A 19,451-nucleotide genomic window follows, 5' to 3' on the forward strand; every position below is an offset into this window, starting at 1 on the left:
AAAAAAAACCCACCCTATACCAACGAATCAGAATATCCAGAGATCCCTAATAGGGTTTTATCTACATAGTTTATGCTCTCCAGTGATGATTCATAGGCATTTGCCCTTGCTAAACCCACAGTATTTGCATTATTAGGCTCTGTCATTCATATATACATATTTTTGAAAACAACTAATTATGTAATCTGTTATTGAAATAATTAACTTTGGCTTATATTCTCCTCTCCTATTTTTTTGCCCTTTCTCCAACCCAAATCAGTATTTCTAAGTTACTGAATTGCTACTTTTTGAAACAAAGGATTTAATGACAGTGACAACTGCGGACATCTGTAGAATCCCAGATTTAGTCTCTCACTTAAAAAAAAATTTAAGAATTAGGTAAAACATGTCCAGTGGCACTTCTTAGTGACCATATCCTTTCTTAGTGAGTTAAGGCTACAGTTATGAAATGCTATATTTTAAAAATGTCAAATTTAGGAGAATCAAATCTAGGATCATTCATGACCAAAAACTATCACATTGTGTGAAATGTAGTTAACTGAATTTTCACTGTTTTCTTCAATTGTAGCACACTTGGAAAAGTCTATTCTTTCAACACCACCATGGTTTAACCAAATAATCCATTTTTGCATTTTGAAAATACAGGTAAGGAAACAATTCTAAATACTTACAGAATCCTTTCCAGTCTTCTTCTTAGGCGATTTGTGTTTTGATTCTGATCTTTGTCTAGTTCTGTCTTTTTCACTTTCCCGATCTTTTTCTTTTTTATCCTTCTCTCGCTCAGCATCAGATTCTGGAGAGTCCTGAATGAATAGAAAATAACAGGTTAGCATTTTGATGAAGATACCATTCTTATATAGGTAATTCTTATATAAGTAATACTTAAGAACATCTACGTATAACAGACTATGTGTTCTTAGAGCGAATGTGAATTGTTAACCTCAAGGATTAAGTAAAATTTACCCAAGATCCATGGGGGACAGCCTTCCCTTGGGAAGGATAATATTCTAACAGGATAAAATACCACCCATGAGACTTACTACCACATCAGATGTGTAATATCTATTATGTAAATACAGAGACATATTACATTTTTCACCAACTCAGTATAATACTGGTTTATACATGTACCTAGGATATTGCTGTTAGCTTTAACACATAAGGCAGACAGCTGTATTAATAAAATTTTCTTGAAATTGCTGAGTAGGAATTATTTAAAATTTAATGTCAGTGCTTAAATGAATGGCTCTTCATTAGATACACACAAATTCAAATAAAAAAAAATGTAACTCAACAGGTTTGTGGTGATACCCACGCCTTCACATTTTGAAAAAGCTCCTTAGGTGGATCCTAATGTACACCTAAGATTAAGACCTACAAGCGTAGAGGAGTGGTTGTTTTAAACTTGTGGTTCTCAACAACAGCTTCAGTCTACATATACACACAAATATACATACATACACAGAGACACATGCACGCACAAGAGTCTCTTTTCTAGAAGATTAATTTTAAAGACCGGGATGGGGATCCTAACACTGGTGTGTGTATTTTTTCAAAGCTCACCAAATGATTTTAATGGAAGATCAAGGTTAAGAGCAACAACAATGTGCCCACCTGAACTGTCCTGGGCTGCAGAGAATTAGATAGAAAAAGGTTCTATGATCTCTGAGGAAGTTAAGGGCAAACGCCTAGGTGAAATGTAAAAATTAGAAGCTTGCTTACAGATTTATGTCTCCTCTTCTTACTTTTCTTCTTATGCTTTTTTGACTTTTTGTAACTTCTCTCTGAGCAGCATAAAAGGAAAACAAAAGTGTCAGAATTTGAGTATATCAGTATAAATGATTTAATCAAATAAACAGAAATGCTCACCAGACTCTGCACTAGAAGAATGTTCTGAAGCAGAACGAGACTCTGATCGTTGTCTTTTTTTCTTTGAATGGCTATCATCATCATCTGAATCTGACCCCTAAAAAACACAAATAATTTCATTCATAATAATGCTAACATTTTAATACACTCATGGTGCCATAACTTTAATACACTCTTGGTACAATAAATTCCTTTACCGATCGAGAGCGGGAACGTTTCCTATGATGTTTTTTAGATTTCTTAGAATGTTTCTTGTTCTTTGAATGATGATGCTGACATTCATGCTACGGGGACAAAAAAAAATTTCAAGAATTTACACTTACTGTAGACAGACTGCAAAGAATCTTTAAAAAGCCACGGAAGTAAGTTCTTAGAGTAAAACTCCACAATATATAGAAATGTAATTCCTTGAAACTGCAAAGAATTGTCACTTAAATTTTTTTTCTGTTCTTTCTTGCTCATCCTATACCCACTCATTTAGACATCTAAACAAAACAATGTTAAAAACCATTAGTAGAAAAAGTAGGTTTCTTTTATTTTTGTTTTGAGACAAAGTCTCGCTCTATCACCCAGGCTGGAGTGCAGTGGTGCGATTTTGGCTCAATGCAACCTCTGCTTCCCAGGTTCAAGCAATTCTCCTGCCTCAGCCTCCCAAGTAGCTGGGACTACAGGCGCGCACCACCACGCCTGGCTAATTTTTTCTATTTTTGGTAGAGACAGGGTTTCACCATGTTGGCCAGGCTGGTCTTGAACTCCTGACCTCAGGTGATCCATGCACCTCGGCCTCTCAAAGTGCTGGGCTGGGATTACAGCAATGAGCCACTGCACCCAGCTGGAAAAGTTATTTATTTATTTATTTATTTTTAAGACAGAGTCTCACTCTGTTGCCCAGGCTGGAGTGCAGTGGCACGCTCTCGGCTCACTGCAAGCTCCGCCTCCCGGATTCACGCCATTCTCCTGCCTCAGCCTCCCAAGTAGCTGGGACTACAGGTGCCTGCCACCATGCCCGGCTACTTTTTTGTATTTTTAGTAGAGACGGGGTTTCACCGTGTTAGCCAGGATGGTCTTGATCTCCTGACCTCGTGATCCGCCTGCCTCAGCCTCCCAAAATGCTGGGATTACAGGCGTGAGCCACCGCACCTGGCCTGAAAAAGTAGTTTTTTTTAGAAGAATGAGAATGGTGTGGTTTAGAAGAAAAGTGTAATATGCAGTCTGCTTTTAATGACAGTGAAATACAATGACATTCAGGCATGGTTTTTGTGATCAATTTGGCTTTGATCAGCAACTTAGGCCAAGCACTAAGATAAAAAACAACCTGAGAGCCATCCTTGAATTGAGATATATAAAGTTGATGTCAGAATAAATCCAAAATCTATTACCCCTTTTTCATTTCCCCCAAGGAGCCATTTCCTTCCTCCTCAAACAAGACATCCTTAGACATCCATATGTTGTCTTTGTGGATTTCTACTCATTAAAACAATTATTAGGTTAGCAGTGATGGGGGGTGCTAGAGTACAAGCTCTTTGCCCCTAAACATTTCTATGGCTTTGAGAATAAATTCTACCTCAGTTACAGATGTGGAAATGGAAAATCTGGATCTCAGAATGGACTATTCTCCTTTTGATCTCACTGAATGCTAACCTACCTTTAATACCTCAAGCCTCAGATTATTAAGGCCCCAAAATCTAAATGTGTTCAGCCCTTCCCTATGGTACCATTTTTACTCCATTTACCACCTAACTACTTTATCCCCAGTACAGATCACAAAAGAATCTGGAGATTCTTGAACTGGGGGAAAATAGGTAAGACACTATCTAGAGCAAAGCTTCTCAAAATTAAATGTATATTTTAATGCTTGGGAATCTGGTTAAAATGCAGAGTCAGATGCAGGATTTCTGCCCCATGGGGCCTAAGGTTCTGCATTCCTAAGAAGCTTCTAGGTAATGTAGATGCTTCTGGTCTGCACTACATTTGGCACAGAAAAGATCTAGAGGCCCAGCATGGTTGCTCATGCCTATAATCACAGCACTTCAGAAGGTCAAGGCAGGAGACTTGCTTGAGGCCAGCCTGCCCAACATAGCAAGATCCCATCTTTATAAAAACAAAAACCAAAAAAACCCCACAAAAAGCCAAGCGTGATGGCACGTGACTGCAGTTCCAGCTACTCAGGAGGATCATTTGAACCCAACAGTTCAAGGTTGCAGTGAGCCATAACTGCACTGCTGCACTCTGGCCTAGGAGTGGATGACAGAGAGAGACTCTGCTTTAAAAAAAAAAAATAGAGAGAGAGACTCTGCTTTAAAAAAAAAAAAAAAAAGAATTAAAAAAAAGGCCAACAGGACCACATCTAGAGGCAGCTGTGAAACAATATAGGGCCTATGTGAATATATGTTACACAAAAACGGTGGTTAACATTATATTAATCAAGAACAATAAATCAAGAAATAGGAAATCAAGGAATAGGAAACAGTCAATTTAGTGTCCTGCTATGCCCATTTACAATGCAACACTATAATATTAAACACATACTAGTTTTTAGCTTATGAAGTATTAGTTACTCTAAAACTGACAGTATGGCATACTTGTTAAAAGCACTGACCAAGGTCAACATGCCTGGCTTCCAACCCTGTAACTCACTTTACTTCTCTTTGCCTCAGTTTGTTCACCTATTAACTTCATAGGCTTATAATATACATAAAGCAATCAGAACACTGGCCCACTATTATTCAATAATTATTGGTCAATTCAGCATACTTACAAGGGCCTACCTGAAACTGTCATCAAAATACTCTTAACTTTTTTTTTTTTTTGAGAAGGAGTCCCACTCTGTTGCCCAGGCTGGAGTACAGTGGCATGATCTTGGCTCACTACAACTTCCACCTCCTGGGTTCAAGCAATTCTCTTGCCTCAGCCTCCTGAGTGGCTGGGCGCCATCACTCCCTGCTAATTTCTTTGTATTTTTAGTAGAGACAGGGTTTTGCCATGTTGCCCAGCTGGTCTCAAACTCCTGACCTCTGGTGATCAGCATGCACCTCAGCCTCCCAAAGTGCTGGGATTACACGCGTGAGCCACCGTGCCCAGTGAACCTTATTAAAGTGACCTGAGATGTTAATGTTTCATTGCTTATTTCAACAAAATCTTACCATTTATTCCAGAAACTCTCTGGGTTTTCTACACAGCTAATGTGGTATAATACCTCAAATGTGCCTAAAAGCTGTTTTCTATCTGCTTTACAAGAAAAATTTTTCAGTTTTAAGTTTACTAGTCAATCCATGTGGCTGCCAAACTGCTCAATTTCTAAAACTTTCTAAAAATACAAAACAGTTTTCACATACAAATCTTTATATTCCTATGGAAACTTATAATTTCTCTCACTTAAAAGCAGTTTTTATAGGAAAAATACCATTCTCTAACTGTCCCAGGTAAGTACATTTGTATGAAAGCAGTGAACATTAAGTAAAATACTTTCATCATTCTAAGTTCTTCAATTTGTTTACATTTTTATATATTTTATATATGAGAATTCTAAAATTACCTCAAGCACATGCATAAAATCTTTAAATATTCGTTTTCTTTCAGATTCTAGAGTTATGTCCTCAAATGCTGGCTCTTTTACAAATCTCTCACGGATCTGAAAAATTCAGATATAAAATAAATATATGAATACCAAGAAAGTACACCAATACATCTAAAATAAATCATAACAGCAAGTAAAAACTGTGATGAACCAGTCCCTTTAAAGTCCATTATTTCCTCCCTTCAAAAGTCCAAACCATTCTTTACAAATATTCCTAAACACAGACTCACAGCTGATTTAATGCTTTTATTATATTCTAAATATATTTAATATATTCTACAAATAAATTTAGCTTTTGTGGCTATAAAATGAAAAATAAAAATATTTTAAATTTCTTTCTCAACTGTAAAGAAAATAATTCCATTAGAAAAAATTAACAAGTATACATACATCTTCCCAGACAGCATCCAATTCTATCGGGGGAGCAGCTTGTTTTAACATACTCTTAAATGCAGACTCTTTTCGTTTCATCTTCCGAGCCTCTTCTTTTTCTCTTTCGCGTTCACGGGCTTCTGCCTTTTCTAGTAACTATTAGAAAATCATACTTAATCAGTTATAATAGTATCATAACTATTAGCTAAAATAATTTATTGTTAATTTAGGAATCACACATTGTTTAAAATAAGCTTGTCCAACCTGTGGCCCATGGGCCACATGTGGCCCAGGAAAGCTTTGAATGTGGCCCAGCACAAATTTGTAAACTTTCTTAAAACATTATAAGGTTTTTGCAAATGTTTTGTCTTTTGTTTTTAGCTCATCAGCTGTTGTTAGTGTCGGTGTATTTCATGTGTGGCCCAAGGCCTGGTTTATAACGGCCATATTATGTATAATAATAACAGTTAATTTGAGCAAAGGAAGTTTAATGTCAATCCATCGTCTAAATAAAATTTTTTCTTTTACCTTACCTGAAAGACTGGCTACTACTCTGTAAAATTCTATTCATATTCCGTTTCCAATGCGCTGCAACTTAGCTGCTTTTATCTGAATAAATTAAAAACTATACTATTAAATTAGTTATTTACAAGAGAAAAAATAACTTACACTATTGAAAGCCAATTTGATATTTCCAGCATCTAATGTAGTTGATCTTTTAGTTGAACTGATTATCGCCACAAAATCTTCAAAAGTGGTATTTACTTCAACTACAAACCCTTTATCCTAAAAAAAAAAGAAATCTTAGTATCAATAATGCATAAATCAAAGGAATACAGTACTTTTAAGATATACTATAGGTTAAAAGGTAAGAATAAATAGTTATTTACCTTTAGAATGTCTTTTATTATCTTCTTCTCATCATGATAACGTGCTTTAAGATCCTCAACATAAAACTTGAAAAGATCAAGTGCAGTTGATCCTAATGAAAAAACTAAAGAAGTCAAAAGCTAGCTCTAACCAAAGAGCTGCAATTACTTTTTTGTTTAAAAAACAAAAATAAAGCACCCTTCCCCCAACATAATCACCTTTGCATTTGGCCCATTCCAACTACTACCATAACGGTAAATTAGGAAAGAAAATAATCTTACCAGGCTGACCAAGCATATTAGTGAATCTAATATCAGAACTAATAGTTGGATACAATTCCATCCAAGATGACATAGAATGTAGTTGTCCATGTTCATGTAATTCATCTAAAAATATCTAGGGAGAAAAATTATATTTGAAAAGTCATCTAAGTACATGGAAATAAGAGTCTAACATGAAAACACACAAAAACTTTGACATAGTTAAAACTCTTCTACCAATGTTATCCCAAACCTGTTTGGGTATAAAGACTATTTCCTATTTGGGCAAAGTAACAACTGCCTTTAGGCAGAAAAATATTTTGTCCTTTAGAGAAAATAACTTTTACAACACCGCATTATCCTCCTAAGGTTCTATTTCCTACCCTTTCAGATAGAACCTAATTTTTAGCTTTAAAAAAAGGTAGAACTTAACTTACAATATTGGGTATCCACCTCAAATGATGAGGCTAAAGAATGTATACGCATGTTTCCTTAAACGTATACTCTGTCTTTAAAAATAGTGCCTGATGTGTTCTAGGTATTTTTATTTATTCTTTAAAAAACAAGGGGCCTTAAGAGGAGGATGTATAATTTTCCCAAAGTAGTTTGGAGACCTAGGATTCAAACCCATATCTAGTTTCAATTTCCACACTTCCTGCTTCCAACCCAATCCTTAGGGAGTTTAATCCTGTACATCAGCGGATCCCAACCCCCGGCCACAGAACTAGAACCGAGCCACACAGCAGGGAGTGAGTGGTGGAACAAGCATTACCGCCCGAGCTCCGCCTCCTGTTAGATCAGTGGGGGCATCAGATTCTCATAGGACTGCAAACCATATTGTGAACTGAGCATGCCAGCAATCTAGGTTGTGTGGTCCTCATGATAATCTAATGCCTGATGATACCAACCCCCCACCCCACCCCAACAGGAAAAACTGTCTTCCACTGCTATAAACAAATGTGACTAAAAGAAACTGTAACCCTATATTCTGTTACCACAATTCCTATACCTGCACTGTTCAATAAGGTAGCCACTGACCTAACATAGCTTCTGGGTACGTGAAATGTAGCTATTCTGAGTTGTGATGTGCTGTTAAGTATAAAACATACAATGATCTTGAAGATTTAGTACCACAAATGTGGGCAGCAAGCCACCCGGGTGCCGAGGCAAGAGACTGAGGGCATGAGCTGTTCCAGTATAATAAAATATATAAAATGAGAATAGTTAGATATAGATCACAGATATGATTATATATATCATTATTCATTAGTTTGTAGCAATTACCCTTTATTTCAATATAATAATAATCCTCGCTCTACAATCATAACCTAGGAAAAATCAGGCCATACAGTGATAGGAGCTGAGGTGACACAGTGAGAGGTGACCAGAAGACAAGAGTGCGAACCTTCTGTTATGCCCGGGTAGGCCACCAGAGGGCTCCTTGGTCTAGTGGTAACGCCAGCGTCTGGGAAGACGCCCGTTGCCAAGTGGACCGTGGTCTAGCGGTAGCGTCAGTGTCAAGGAAAAACACCTGCTACTTAGCAGACCTGGAAAGGGAGTCTCTCTTTCCCCGGGGGAGTTTAGAGAAGACTCTACTCCTCCACCTCTTGTGGAGGGCCTGACATCAGTCAGGTCCACCCGCAGTTATCCGGAGGCCTAACCGTCTCCCTGTGATGCTGTGCTTCAGTGGTCACACTCCTAGTCCACCTTCACGGTCCATCCTGTTACACCCGGCTCTGCCTTCTTGATAGCAGTAACAAATTAGTGAAAGTACTAAAAGTCTCTGATATGCAGAAATAATGGCGTAAGCTGTCTCTCCTTTCTTTCTCTTTGCCTCGGCTGCCAGGCAGGGAAGGGCCCCCTGTCCAGTGAACACGTGACCCACGTGACCTTACCTATCATTGGAGATGGATCACACTCCTTACCCTGCCCCTTTGTCTTGTATCCAATAAATATCAGTGCAGCCTGGCATTTGGGGCCACTACTGGTCTCCGTGTCTTGGTGGTAGTGGTCCCCTGGGCCCAGCTGCCTTTTATCTCTTTGTTTTGTGTCTTTATTTCTACAATCTCTTGTCTCCACACATGGGGAGAAAAACCCACCGACCCTGTGGGGCTGGACCCTACACACAAATATTAGCAATTTTAAAAAATACTGATTATGTGTTAAAATAATATTTGGTTACACTGGGTTAAATTACTAAAATAAATAAATTAAAATCGCATTTGTGGCATTCACATTTTTATTGGATAGAGCTGTCCTAAACCAACATCAGGCACTTACAACTCCACTCATTCCTCTTCAGATGAGACTAAATATGTCCATACTCCCTTGCAACTCTGAAATTCTTTTCTCAAACCCTGCCTGTATCTACCCTTTTGTCAACTACCCTTACCCTTCAACATAAATGGAATTTTGTCTTAACCACCCTTGTTGTGCTCACCAGGTTCCTCACTTGCTCCCTCTTGAGTCTCTAAAATAGTTTGGAAACCATCTTCAGTGATGCTCTAGTATCTTAGAACTTACCTCACTCTATCATACCTGTTTTGCTAGTGTTTCTTACACTTCCAGACTGGTGAGATCCGTCTGATAAAGTCAAAGAACTGTGACACTGAAATTATTTCTATAGTGGATCCCTAACCTGAAAGAATCACCTGAGGACTATTTTTTTAAAGCAATATTAATATTCAGGTACTTAGAATATTCAATGACCGATGTGAATTCAGGTTTGAAAACCACTCTGACAAAACTGTATGGTTCTTATTCTCTATTTACTTGCCCCATTTTAGGGGTGAAAAAGCCTTGTCTTTTACATTATGGAAAGCAAGTTGCTTCAAAGATGGCTGGGCTTGATGTTTCTTCTTCCCTTGGCACTAATGACATCTTGGATGACGTAATACTTTTTTTTCTTTCTTTCTCTTGGTTGAGGGCGGGGTATGTTTGAGTCCTGTACACATTGCAGGATGTTTAGCAGCATCTCTTGCCTCTACACACTAGATGCCAGTAGCATGTTCCCCACAAATAGTGACAATCACAAAAGCTTTCCTGGTTGAGAACCACTGTCTTAGATCCTAATCGGTATTAATTTTTCTCCATCTTCATCCTTCTTTTTGTTCCTTTATAAACTGCTCTCAGTGTAACTGTATTCACATATATGCTTGAATTCCAAACCTTACGAGATTTTGTTTAATAAGAGTCACCCTTATTTTTCAATTCTTCCTTCATTATTTCCCTCTTAACTGGTTTTCTCTTACCCAAGAAAAGCCTTTCTCTTAACCCCAAGCTTATTTCAATTTCACCTTACTGAATATCTGAAAGGTATAACTATACCTCTAGTTACCTTTTGACTATTTGGCAGACCTTTAACTTTCCCTACCATGCCAATGGTCACTAAACACCTTAAATGCCACTCTTAACAGTATTCTTTCAGTCCTCATTCCATAAAAATTTCTTAACATGTTACTTTAGATGGATTCCTTTACCTCAGGGGTTTCTCAAAGACTTATTTGAAGAACTGTTTAAAAAAATCAGATTGTTAGGTCCCATTTCCAGAATCTGATTCTTTAAGTCTGACGTGGGGTTTCAGAATATGTATTTTCATAATTTCCCAGGTTTCAGAATATACATTTTCATAATTTCCCAGGTGATACTGATTCTGTGCATCTGGGGATCATGCTTTATCTTAAAACTCCAAACTCTTGGCTTCTGAGACACTATACATTCCTCTGGTTCTCCTTGAAAGCCTCAGATCAATCCTTTCCAGACGACATTGACTTCAAATACCAGTTTTAAGACATAAGAAAAACAAAGTCATAGTTTCCTCGTCATAGACGTGATGAATTTTCTGATTAGCAAATGAACACTAAATATAGTCATCATCATAACCATAAGTACTGAGATGCTCTCCATTAATTATATTTTATTGTCTAATGCCAATCTTCTCTTTTAATTCATTTCACTAAAGTCTTAAATAAATCTTTTGAAGTAGCAGAACAGGAAAATTACCAGGCTGAATATCTGAAAGAATATTAATATAACATACTTAACACCAATTTTATTAGTAGTAATCAGAAACTATGCTAGACACATAGCAATCTGATTCAAAGCCACATTTAGGCTTATTTGCGGAACCGTGCAGACTTTACATCAAAATTTCGCCTCATAGTCTCCACCTTCAGTATTGTTTACGTTATAGTCTCATGTTTTCTATGACCCAGATTTCCATCTTATTTTCACTGTATTATTATTTTTTCACATATGTCTCCTTATTTTAAACCACTGCAAAACCTTCACCAGAGACGTTAAAGCTTAGGTTGTGGAAGAGTGTATAATAGCCCTCCTAAATATCTGTCCTCCCCTTCTTCCTGGGCACATGGCTGCTTAGCTAAAAGCTAAGTTTTCTAGCCTCCTTTGTGTAGCTAGTTGTGGCCATGTGACTAAATTCTCAGCAACTGAACCCAAATGAAGGAGGTGAGCAGAACTTCTAAATCATTAGCTTTAAAAAAGAACTGTTCTTTCGACTTTTTCCAAGTTAAAATGTGAAATGGGGGCAGCATACCCCTAACTCTGCAGAGAAGGTTAACACGCTAGGGCAATGCTTCTCAAAGTATGGTCCAACAGTATCGATACCACCTGGAAATTTAGAAATGTAAATTTTCAGACTACAACCCAGACTTACTAATTCAAATTCTTCAGGTAAGGCCAAACAATTTGTGTTTTTAACCATTGTAGAATATGATAGTCTAGGAAGTCACTAAGATAAAGGAACCCATCAAGAGTAGTAAATGTTAAGTTTTCATTGAATAAGGACTGAAATCATTCTACTGGCTGTGGTGTTTAAGATGGTTAGTAACCTTTGGCATAGTGGGAATAATTTTTTTTTTTTTTTTTTTTTGAGACAGGATCTCGCTCTTTGGCACAGTCTAGAGTGCAATGGCGCCATCACAGCTCACTGCAGTCTTGACCTCCTGGGCTCAGGTTCTCCCATCTCAGCCTCCTGAGTAGCTGGGGCTACAGGCGTGCACCACCACACCCAGCTAATTATTATTATTATTTTTGTATTTTTAGTAGGGAGCGGGTTTCATCATGTTGCCCAGGCTGGTCTTGAACTTCTGGACTCAAGCAATTGCCAGCCTCAGCCTCCCAAAGTGCTGGGATTATGGGCATGAGCCACTGCGCCCAGCCAGAAGAAATTTTTAAAAAGTCCTCTACGTCATTCTAATACACACTGAATTTTGAGAACCTCTGCCTTAGGGGATGGCAATATGCCCTGCCCTAGACCAAAAAGACTGTTATTTCAAGAAAAAAACTTAAAATTTAAGCCATTGTAACCTAGCATTCACCCTAATACAATGGTTAATGGAAGAGATCCTGTAATCAAAACTGCATGGATTCAAATTCTGGCTTCACTATTCAGCAACTGTTGAACTTGGGCAAGTCACTTCACCTCTTCATTTCCTTAGTTATATAAACTTATGTAACAAAAACAGTAAGTACCCTTATAAGATAAGACTGTCATAAAAATTGAGATTGTAAACATAAATTGTATTGACAGTAAGCAATCAAAGAACATTAGCTATTACAATTATTATTGAAATGGGTGAGATATGAAATGCAAAAAATTCATTGCTCCATGATATTTTCTATCACTGAAAATAAAAATGATACTTGAAGATGAAAATAAACTACTAGCTGAAAAACATGCAATCCCAGGTCCTTTTTTTAGTGTTTAAGAAATTATGGCCCATCCCCAAACTATACCCTAGCAGTCCCTTTGTCCTCTAGAAACTAAGTATCATCTACTACTGACTCACCACACATATCTTGTTTCCAGTCATCTCTCCTGTTGTTTTCCCCAACCGAAACCTCATTTATCAATGTTCATCTGTAGAACTTAAAGAGTTAAATGTGTATGAGTCCTCACAAAGCCTAAGTCTATGATCTGGGAACAGTTGTCTCAAAATTCTTTATATTACTGTTCAAGTTCTGTAAGTATAATATAAAACTAAGCTAGAAAAGAGCTTTTTCTTTTACCTGGAAAGATTCCCTATTTTTTCGCTGTCGTCTCCTTTCTCTTAGCAAACTCTTCTGTTTTTCTTCTTCTTCCTCCTTTTCTAAAGCCCGAATGTGTTCTTCAAAGCAAATTAATGCATCTTCTTTGTCCATATCTAAAGTATTTGCCAGTTAAAATTTAAAGTGTCAAATGTCAACAAGTAGTTTATTTGCATTAGATCCCCCAAAATTTCAAAATCACCTGTCAAAAATACTTTTAGCTAGGCTAGGGTGAGGTGGCTCATGCCTGTAATCTCAACACTTTGGAAGGCTGAGGTGGGAGGATTGCTTGAGCCCAGGAGTTCAAGACTAGCCTGGGCAACACAGCAAGACCCCGTCTCTAAACAAACAAACGGACTTGTATTTAAACTCAATATGATTTGTAATCATCTGCATAGGAAAGTTTTAAGGAAAATTTCACAAAGAACTCAATAAAAGGCACTCTGAAACATGTCATAGGATAAAACAAAGGACGTGCATATGGCAAAACTAATGAAAATAAAAGTGTTATGATAAAATCTGTTTGCAATATCATAATTATTCCAAGAGCTTAGTATAGAACTGTGCACCCTATAAAAAAAAATCTACTGAAGCATGACTTTTAGAGGGGTAGCTGAGAAAGCTATAATTTAAAAAGCAATTGGTTAACTCAGAAAGAATACTTAGGGAAGCCTAATGTAAGATAATTCTAATACATTTTCTTCTTTTTACAAATCTGTAATGTTATTACCTCAAAAAAACACGAGTAAAATGCGGTAATTCATTTAGTTCTTACCAAGTTACATACAAATGGCTAAGCATGATTTCAAATTTGACCTATAATTTAAATATTTCAAGTATTACCTGATAAAGCTACTTTAAATTTGAAAAAACATTTTGTCATGAATCACAAACTCAATCAGAAAGAAATATCCTATTTGGAAATAAATAAAACACTTTTTCAGAAATGAACCAACAACTGCATAAAATTCAGTTAGTTATCTCATATAAAAAGTGAAAATAATTCTTCGCTGCTGGAGGACACTATTTAAAACTATTTCTCTTAGCCATTATTCTTACTTTGTAACTCCTCATCTTCTGCAAAAGTTGGATTATCCATCAGATACTGCTGGGCTTCAGACCAAGTGGTAGAGTATGTTACATTAGCCATGTTGTCAAGTATGTTTTTTAAGGCTTCCCAATTTCTCTTTCGCAACTGCTTTGCTTGTTCCTATAGCAGAAGTATGAATATATATGTTTCAAAGTTCCAAGAAATTAACATACTTAAATTGCAATTAGTGAAGGCTTTATATTCTAATGGATGACCAAATTTCAAAGGTTAAATCAAATTTCAAGTAAATTTCATTTACTTGAAATGGCCACACTGCTGACTTTGCTTGCTCTTGCCTAAGCAGTTGGCTTTGGTACTTAGCTTCACATTTTCCACCTCCTTCTAAAAGCTAGAATCTGGAAACCATGTTTTCAGCTTTTCCCCCATACATTCCCCACTACATAAACCTTTCTACCACTAAGCATTACAGACAAAAACTAAGGTTACCATGGACAAGTCACATTGCAGGTAAATGCTAAAGTCTTCAATGACCTTCAGCTATGTTTAAATTTGATAATACTTGCATCTATGTGTTCCTTGAAAACTAGAAAGCATAAAATATAATAGTGCACAATGAAAAAGAGACAGGAGTGAAATAGGCATTTTAAAATGTTATAAGTTTTGTAGAAACAACTGCACACTGCTGTCATTCTTGTACCAATCATATGTTTGTTATAAGCAAAAAAACCCAGCATTTTTAAACCTAATGAGCAAAAAAGGTACCTTCTTTTTCAGAGTGTTTAAGATAGCCAATTAATGACAATACAAATAGCTGAATTACCCACTGAGTCTACATCAGTACTTAATACGCTACATGAATGATAAAGAAGCTTATTATAGAAGTTACACATTCCATCTTTAAATGTTACTTCCAATAAATAAATCTGCTATACCACATAAACTGGATAAACTAAGCCACAAAAACATACACATTTTAAAACCAATCTTCCTGAGAATGAGGAAACATCTTGTGTTATCTATAAATACCAGTAACTAAGAATACCTTTTCTTTTTTTGAAAGAAAGAACAAAACATCTTCGTAGATTTCAAGACGATCACGTTCTGATATTGCATTCCAAACTTCCATCTCTCCAAACATTTGCTCTGCTTTTCTATGTTAAAAAATTATATTATACAATAAAAATTAATCTTAACCAATTTTTAAACTAAATTTAAAACTACAAAATGAATACTTTCTATTCGAAGTTCATAAAAATATTAAAGGCAAACTCCTGGATAATTATGAAAAAAAAAATAGCACATGCCTCCCTCTCTCGTTAGAGATAGAGGGGATAATTCACATTAGGCACTGCTTATAGTCTAGACTACCTCTGTATCTAGTGGCAGCCACACAAGACTACCAAACTGCTGACAGAACTAAATTACAGACTTCTCTGGAATACTGAGGAAAACAAAGAAGTACATACAGAAAATAGGCTTAATAACATATCGAAAAACTTTTAACATTAAATTATCCACAATTTTACATAAGCAATCTAAAATGAAGAATGCTATATAAAACAATTATCCAAAATGCTATGCCTACGTAATGAAAACTGCCTCTTTTTACTCCACAAAGATCAATAATGTCAATGTTTTTAAGTAAAAGGCAATCAAATTTGATTTTTCTTTTCTGTTTTTTGTTTGTTTGTTGTTTGAGACAGGGTCTCGCTGTCACCCTGGAGTGCAGTGGTGCAATTATGGCTCACTGTAGCCTTCCCAGGCTCAAGTGATTTTTCTACCTCAGCCTCCCAAGGAGCTGGGACTACAGGCATGTGCCACCATGCTTGGCTAATTTTTGTATTTTTCTTTTTTTCCCCTATAAACAAGGTTTTACCATGTTGCCAAGGCTGGTCTTGAACTCCTGGGCTCAAGCCATCTGCTTGCCTTGGCCTCACAAATAGTAGGGATTATAGGTGTGAGCCACCACGTCTAGCCTCCAACTTGATTATTGAATTCAATCTTTCTCCCCTTCTTCCAGTCTCTAAAAAACTTAGTAAGTCTACAAGTTAAATTCTACATTTAACTACAGATTTATTTGGTACCTCATGAAGCTTCCACATTCATAATTATCTAGTTTTATTTAATGAGCTCTGGATCAGCTACTGCACATGGCAAAAAAGTACGACACAAACAACAATGTAGTAAATATAGGCCATGCAACATTCAACATCTTACTTGTATCTGGTTGTAGAAGTCATTTTCTCATGATTTTCAAGAAAACGCTGAAAGGATTCCTTAGCCTCTTTGTACTTTGATCTTGCTTCTTCTTTTTCTTCTTTTTCTGTCTGGACTTTATAGGCATTAAAGGCTTGCTTTTTTTCACTTAACTTTGCCAAAGCACTAATATAAAAATACCATATAAGAGTAGACACAGGCAAAAGAATCAAATATTAGTGATTTGAAAAAAAAAAATTGTTTACATATATAAATTTTAAAAATTTCAAAAATTTATTAAAGACAAGAAATGATTGGAGAAAGTAATTTCTACTTTTAAAATAATTATTATTTTATATGTAGCAGGGTAAATTGTTTGACTGACTTTTTGGTTATTAGACATAAAACAACTCTATACTTGGTATCCTAAACAGATGTCAACAGAGTTAAATGTTTTCTCTTTCTATACAACTTTAAATGTGTTAGGCTTGCTATGCTCAAACTGAAAAGTAAAAAAAAGCTGAAGTATTACCTGTATCGTGGATCATTAATAATCATTTTCATGGCTTGCTCCCATGAAGCATTTGATGGTACCCGCTGAAAATCATTTAAATGAAAAATTAAAATTTCACACAAGAAGAGTTTAAGTCACATAACAGGAACCAAGTATAATACTCACTGCAAATATCAAGCATTTCCATTTGCAGGAGTTTGAACAAGTTTTTAAAAAATAGTTTTTTATTGAAGGCAAATCTGTGTAATACACCTATGAACTAAAATGAAAACTTTAACTGAAATTTAAATAGAGCATAAATGCTTTTTTCTTAGACTACTGATAAAAGATAATTATTATGAATTTTAAAACCCCTTACATTAAATATTGGGTAGAAATGTGCTTGTGTAATACCTTGTACACAATAGTTTTTGTGTTGAAAGTCAGTTTCACAAGTGTTCTTCAAAAAAAAAAACAAGACACATTTAGTTGCTTTTCAGTTCAACAGTTCATGAGACTGGTATTATCAATACCATCAAAGTTTAAAAAGTAACATCATTTATTGGGTAAATATTATGCATCACATAAAAATCTGTAATATATACGTGATGTCAAAAAGTTAAACAATAAAAATCTGCAATATTAATACCTTTTCTTTCAATAATTCTTTAAAAGCTTGCTTTGCCTCCTCCTTTGTATTCCAAGTGTATGTTTTCTTTGCTGGTTGGCTCTCCTCCTCTTCCTTTTTGGGAGTAAAACTAGAGAGAAATTCAAATGTGGTATTTATGAATTAAATAAATTTTTGTTTCATTTAGAAAAATAATGCCTAAACTGTTTAAATGTTTGATGTTGAATTAAAATTTGACATTTAGGATAAAAGCTATATGAACTCTAAAAAAAACACTTATCTGAAGACAAAGAAATAAAGATAATAGTTTCATAAAACTTCAGTTATTAAATCAGTTTTTAAGACCCTGGACAAATGACAAAATAAACGTTTAACTGACTTAAGACACTAGCTCCTCTGGCCCACAGGTTAATAAGTTTTAAATGGCTTATTAAACTCATTCACTGGTTCCACATTAGTGCTGCAATAACTCTAAGGATTTGGGCAAGGGTGAAGATTAATAAGATGTAAGGATCAATCTAAATCAGGATTGACAAACTACAACCCACTAGTCAAATTCAGCCTATTAATTTTTGTAATTCTAGTTTTACTTGAAAATGCCCATGTTCATTTGTTTACAGATTGTTTATCGCTGACTGTGCTACCACAGCTGATTTGAGTCACTATATAAAGACTATATGACACAAATAACCCAAAAATATTTCCAATCTGATATTTCATGAAAAAGTGTGCTGAATACTGATGTCAAACAAAAATTAATACTACCCAGAATCACTAACTTGTTTAATAATTGGGGGTCTTCCTGACAAGAAAAAATTGTATAAGCCTTACATTTCTTTCTACATAATAAGGGAATGTATGGGGTGGGGGTCAGGGGATGAAAAAAAAATACTTTAAGTAGAATGCTGACGCAAAGAGACACTGTAGTAGATACTGACAAAAAATGATCTCTATTATAGTAATTAAAATCAAAAGCATATTATAATGACTCAGGCACTATAGCAAGGAAATGTCGGAATGAAAAAAGCAGGGAACAACTATTTAATGTTAAACTTATGGAAAACATTATTGATGAAACGTTTCAGTACGACAAGATGCAAAATAAAATTATTCCAAAAAGCCTAAGTATCTACGGATAGGGGAGCACTTCCATTCATGCACAATCAAATGATAGTAACCCATCACTAGACATGATGGGTACACATTTCTATCAATGTGGAAGATGTCTCTGATATATTAGATATATATTCATGTATCTTAAATGTAGAGAAAATGTTAATTTCATTTTCATGCCTTCAAATACGCCATACGGATTTCTTTTAAAACGTTTTAAGCATCAGAAAAGGTTATCAATCTATTTTGACTTTGGGAAACTAACATACGAACAACAAAAGAACACTTAAAATAAGGGATGGATGGATGAAGGCAACACGCTTAAATATTAAGATGGATAATCATGTTTGGATAATGAGCTTACGGTTAACTATTTTTTTAAAAAAAACATGAGGGCACCCTTAAAGTCAAGAAATTTAGCTTGATCTCACTTTCTAAAGCTCTATAAAGCACAGCCATATAAACTGTACTAGACTACAGGTTATGCAAGTACACACAAACTGTGAACTCTTGACAGATACAGCTTTGTTTTATTAAAAAGTTGTATTACTTTAGTCTAAGAGTGAAATGAGAGTTTTCTTATATCTGGTGTTATCTTTTAAATGTTTCTCTACTTGATTTTCACTTAGAAAAATAATCACAATATTATTTTAACTTGTATTTCTTTATTATTATGGCTGAATGGCTTTTCATATACTTCCTAGACAACTTTCTTTCTCTGTAAATTGCCTTTTTTCCTTGGCCAGGTAGAAAAATCCCAGCATTTTGGGAGGCTGAGGCAGGCCAATGAGCTAGGCATGGTGCATGTGCCTGCAGTCCCAGCTACTCAGGAGGAGACTGAGGTGGCAGAATCGCTTGAGCCCAGGAGGTCGAGGATGCAGTGAGCCCTGATCACGCCACTGCATTCCAGCCTGGATGACAGAGGGAGACCCTGTGTCAAAAAAAAGAAAAAAAAAAGGGTGGCCTTGCTCTCT

General features: G+C 35.8%; 1 protein-coding gene across 18 annotated transcripts in view; it reads right to left on the reverse strand.

Annotated features, from left to right (window-relative positions):
* LOC105492655 (pre-mRNA processing factor 40 homolog A) overlaps nucleotides 1-19,451 on the reverse strand; it is an 84,964-nt gene that overhangs the window by 22,392 nt on the left and 43,121 nt on the right. For 10 of the 18 annotated variants that reach the window (XM_024796267.2, XM_071072770.1, XM_071072767.1 and 7 more), the window contains 15 exons: nucleotides 17,386-17,494; nucleotides 16,776-16,840; nucleotides 16,265-16,429; nucleotides 15,090-15,198; nucleotides 14,056-14,206; nucleotides 12,979-13,112; nucleotides 6,970-7,084; nucleotides 6,709-6,800; nucleotides 6,488-6,604; nucleotides 5,837-5,974; nucleotides 5,405-5,500; nucleotides 2,067-2,153; nucleotides 1,870-1,966; nucleotides 1,723-1,784; nucleotides 672-803 (listed from right to left, as the gene is read on the reverse strand). In XM_024796267.2, the coding sequence (XP_024652035.1) occupies nucleotides 672-803; nucleotides 1,723-1,784; nucleotides 1,870-1,966; nucleotides 2,067-2,153; nucleotides 5,405-5,500; nucleotides 5,837-5,974; nucleotides 6,488-6,604; nucleotides 6,709-6,800; nucleotides 6,970-7,084; nucleotides 12,979-13,112; nucleotides 14,056-14,206; nucleotides 15,090-15,198; nucleotides 16,265-16,429; nucleotides 16,776-16,840; nucleotides 17,386-17,494 (1,669 nt within the window). Of the gene's footprint in view, nucleotides 1-671; nucleotides 804-1,722; nucleotides 1,785-1,869; nucleotides 1,967-2,066; nucleotides 2,154-5,404; nucleotides 5,501-5,836; nucleotides 5,975-6,487; nucleotides 6,605-6,708; nucleotides 6,813-6,969; nucleotides 7,085-12,978; nucleotides 13,113-14,055; nucleotides 14,207-15,089; nucleotides 15,199-16,264; nucleotides 16,430-16,775; nucleotides 16,841-17,385; nucleotides 17,495-19,451 lie in introns of all 18 variants that reach the window. The other 8 variants (XM_071072771.1, XM_071072769.1, XM_071072766.1 and 5 more) reach the window with 1 other exon arrangement.

The sequence above is a fragment of the Macaca nemestrina genome, chromosome 11 (genome assembly GCF_043159975.1).
Source record: "Macaca nemestrina isolate mMacNem1 chromosome 11, mMacNem.hap1, whole genome shotgun sequence".
In the NCBI taxonomy this organism is placed as follows: domain Eukaryota; kingdom Metazoa; phylum Chordata; class Mammalia; order Primates; family Cercopithecidae; genus Macaca; species Macaca nemestrina.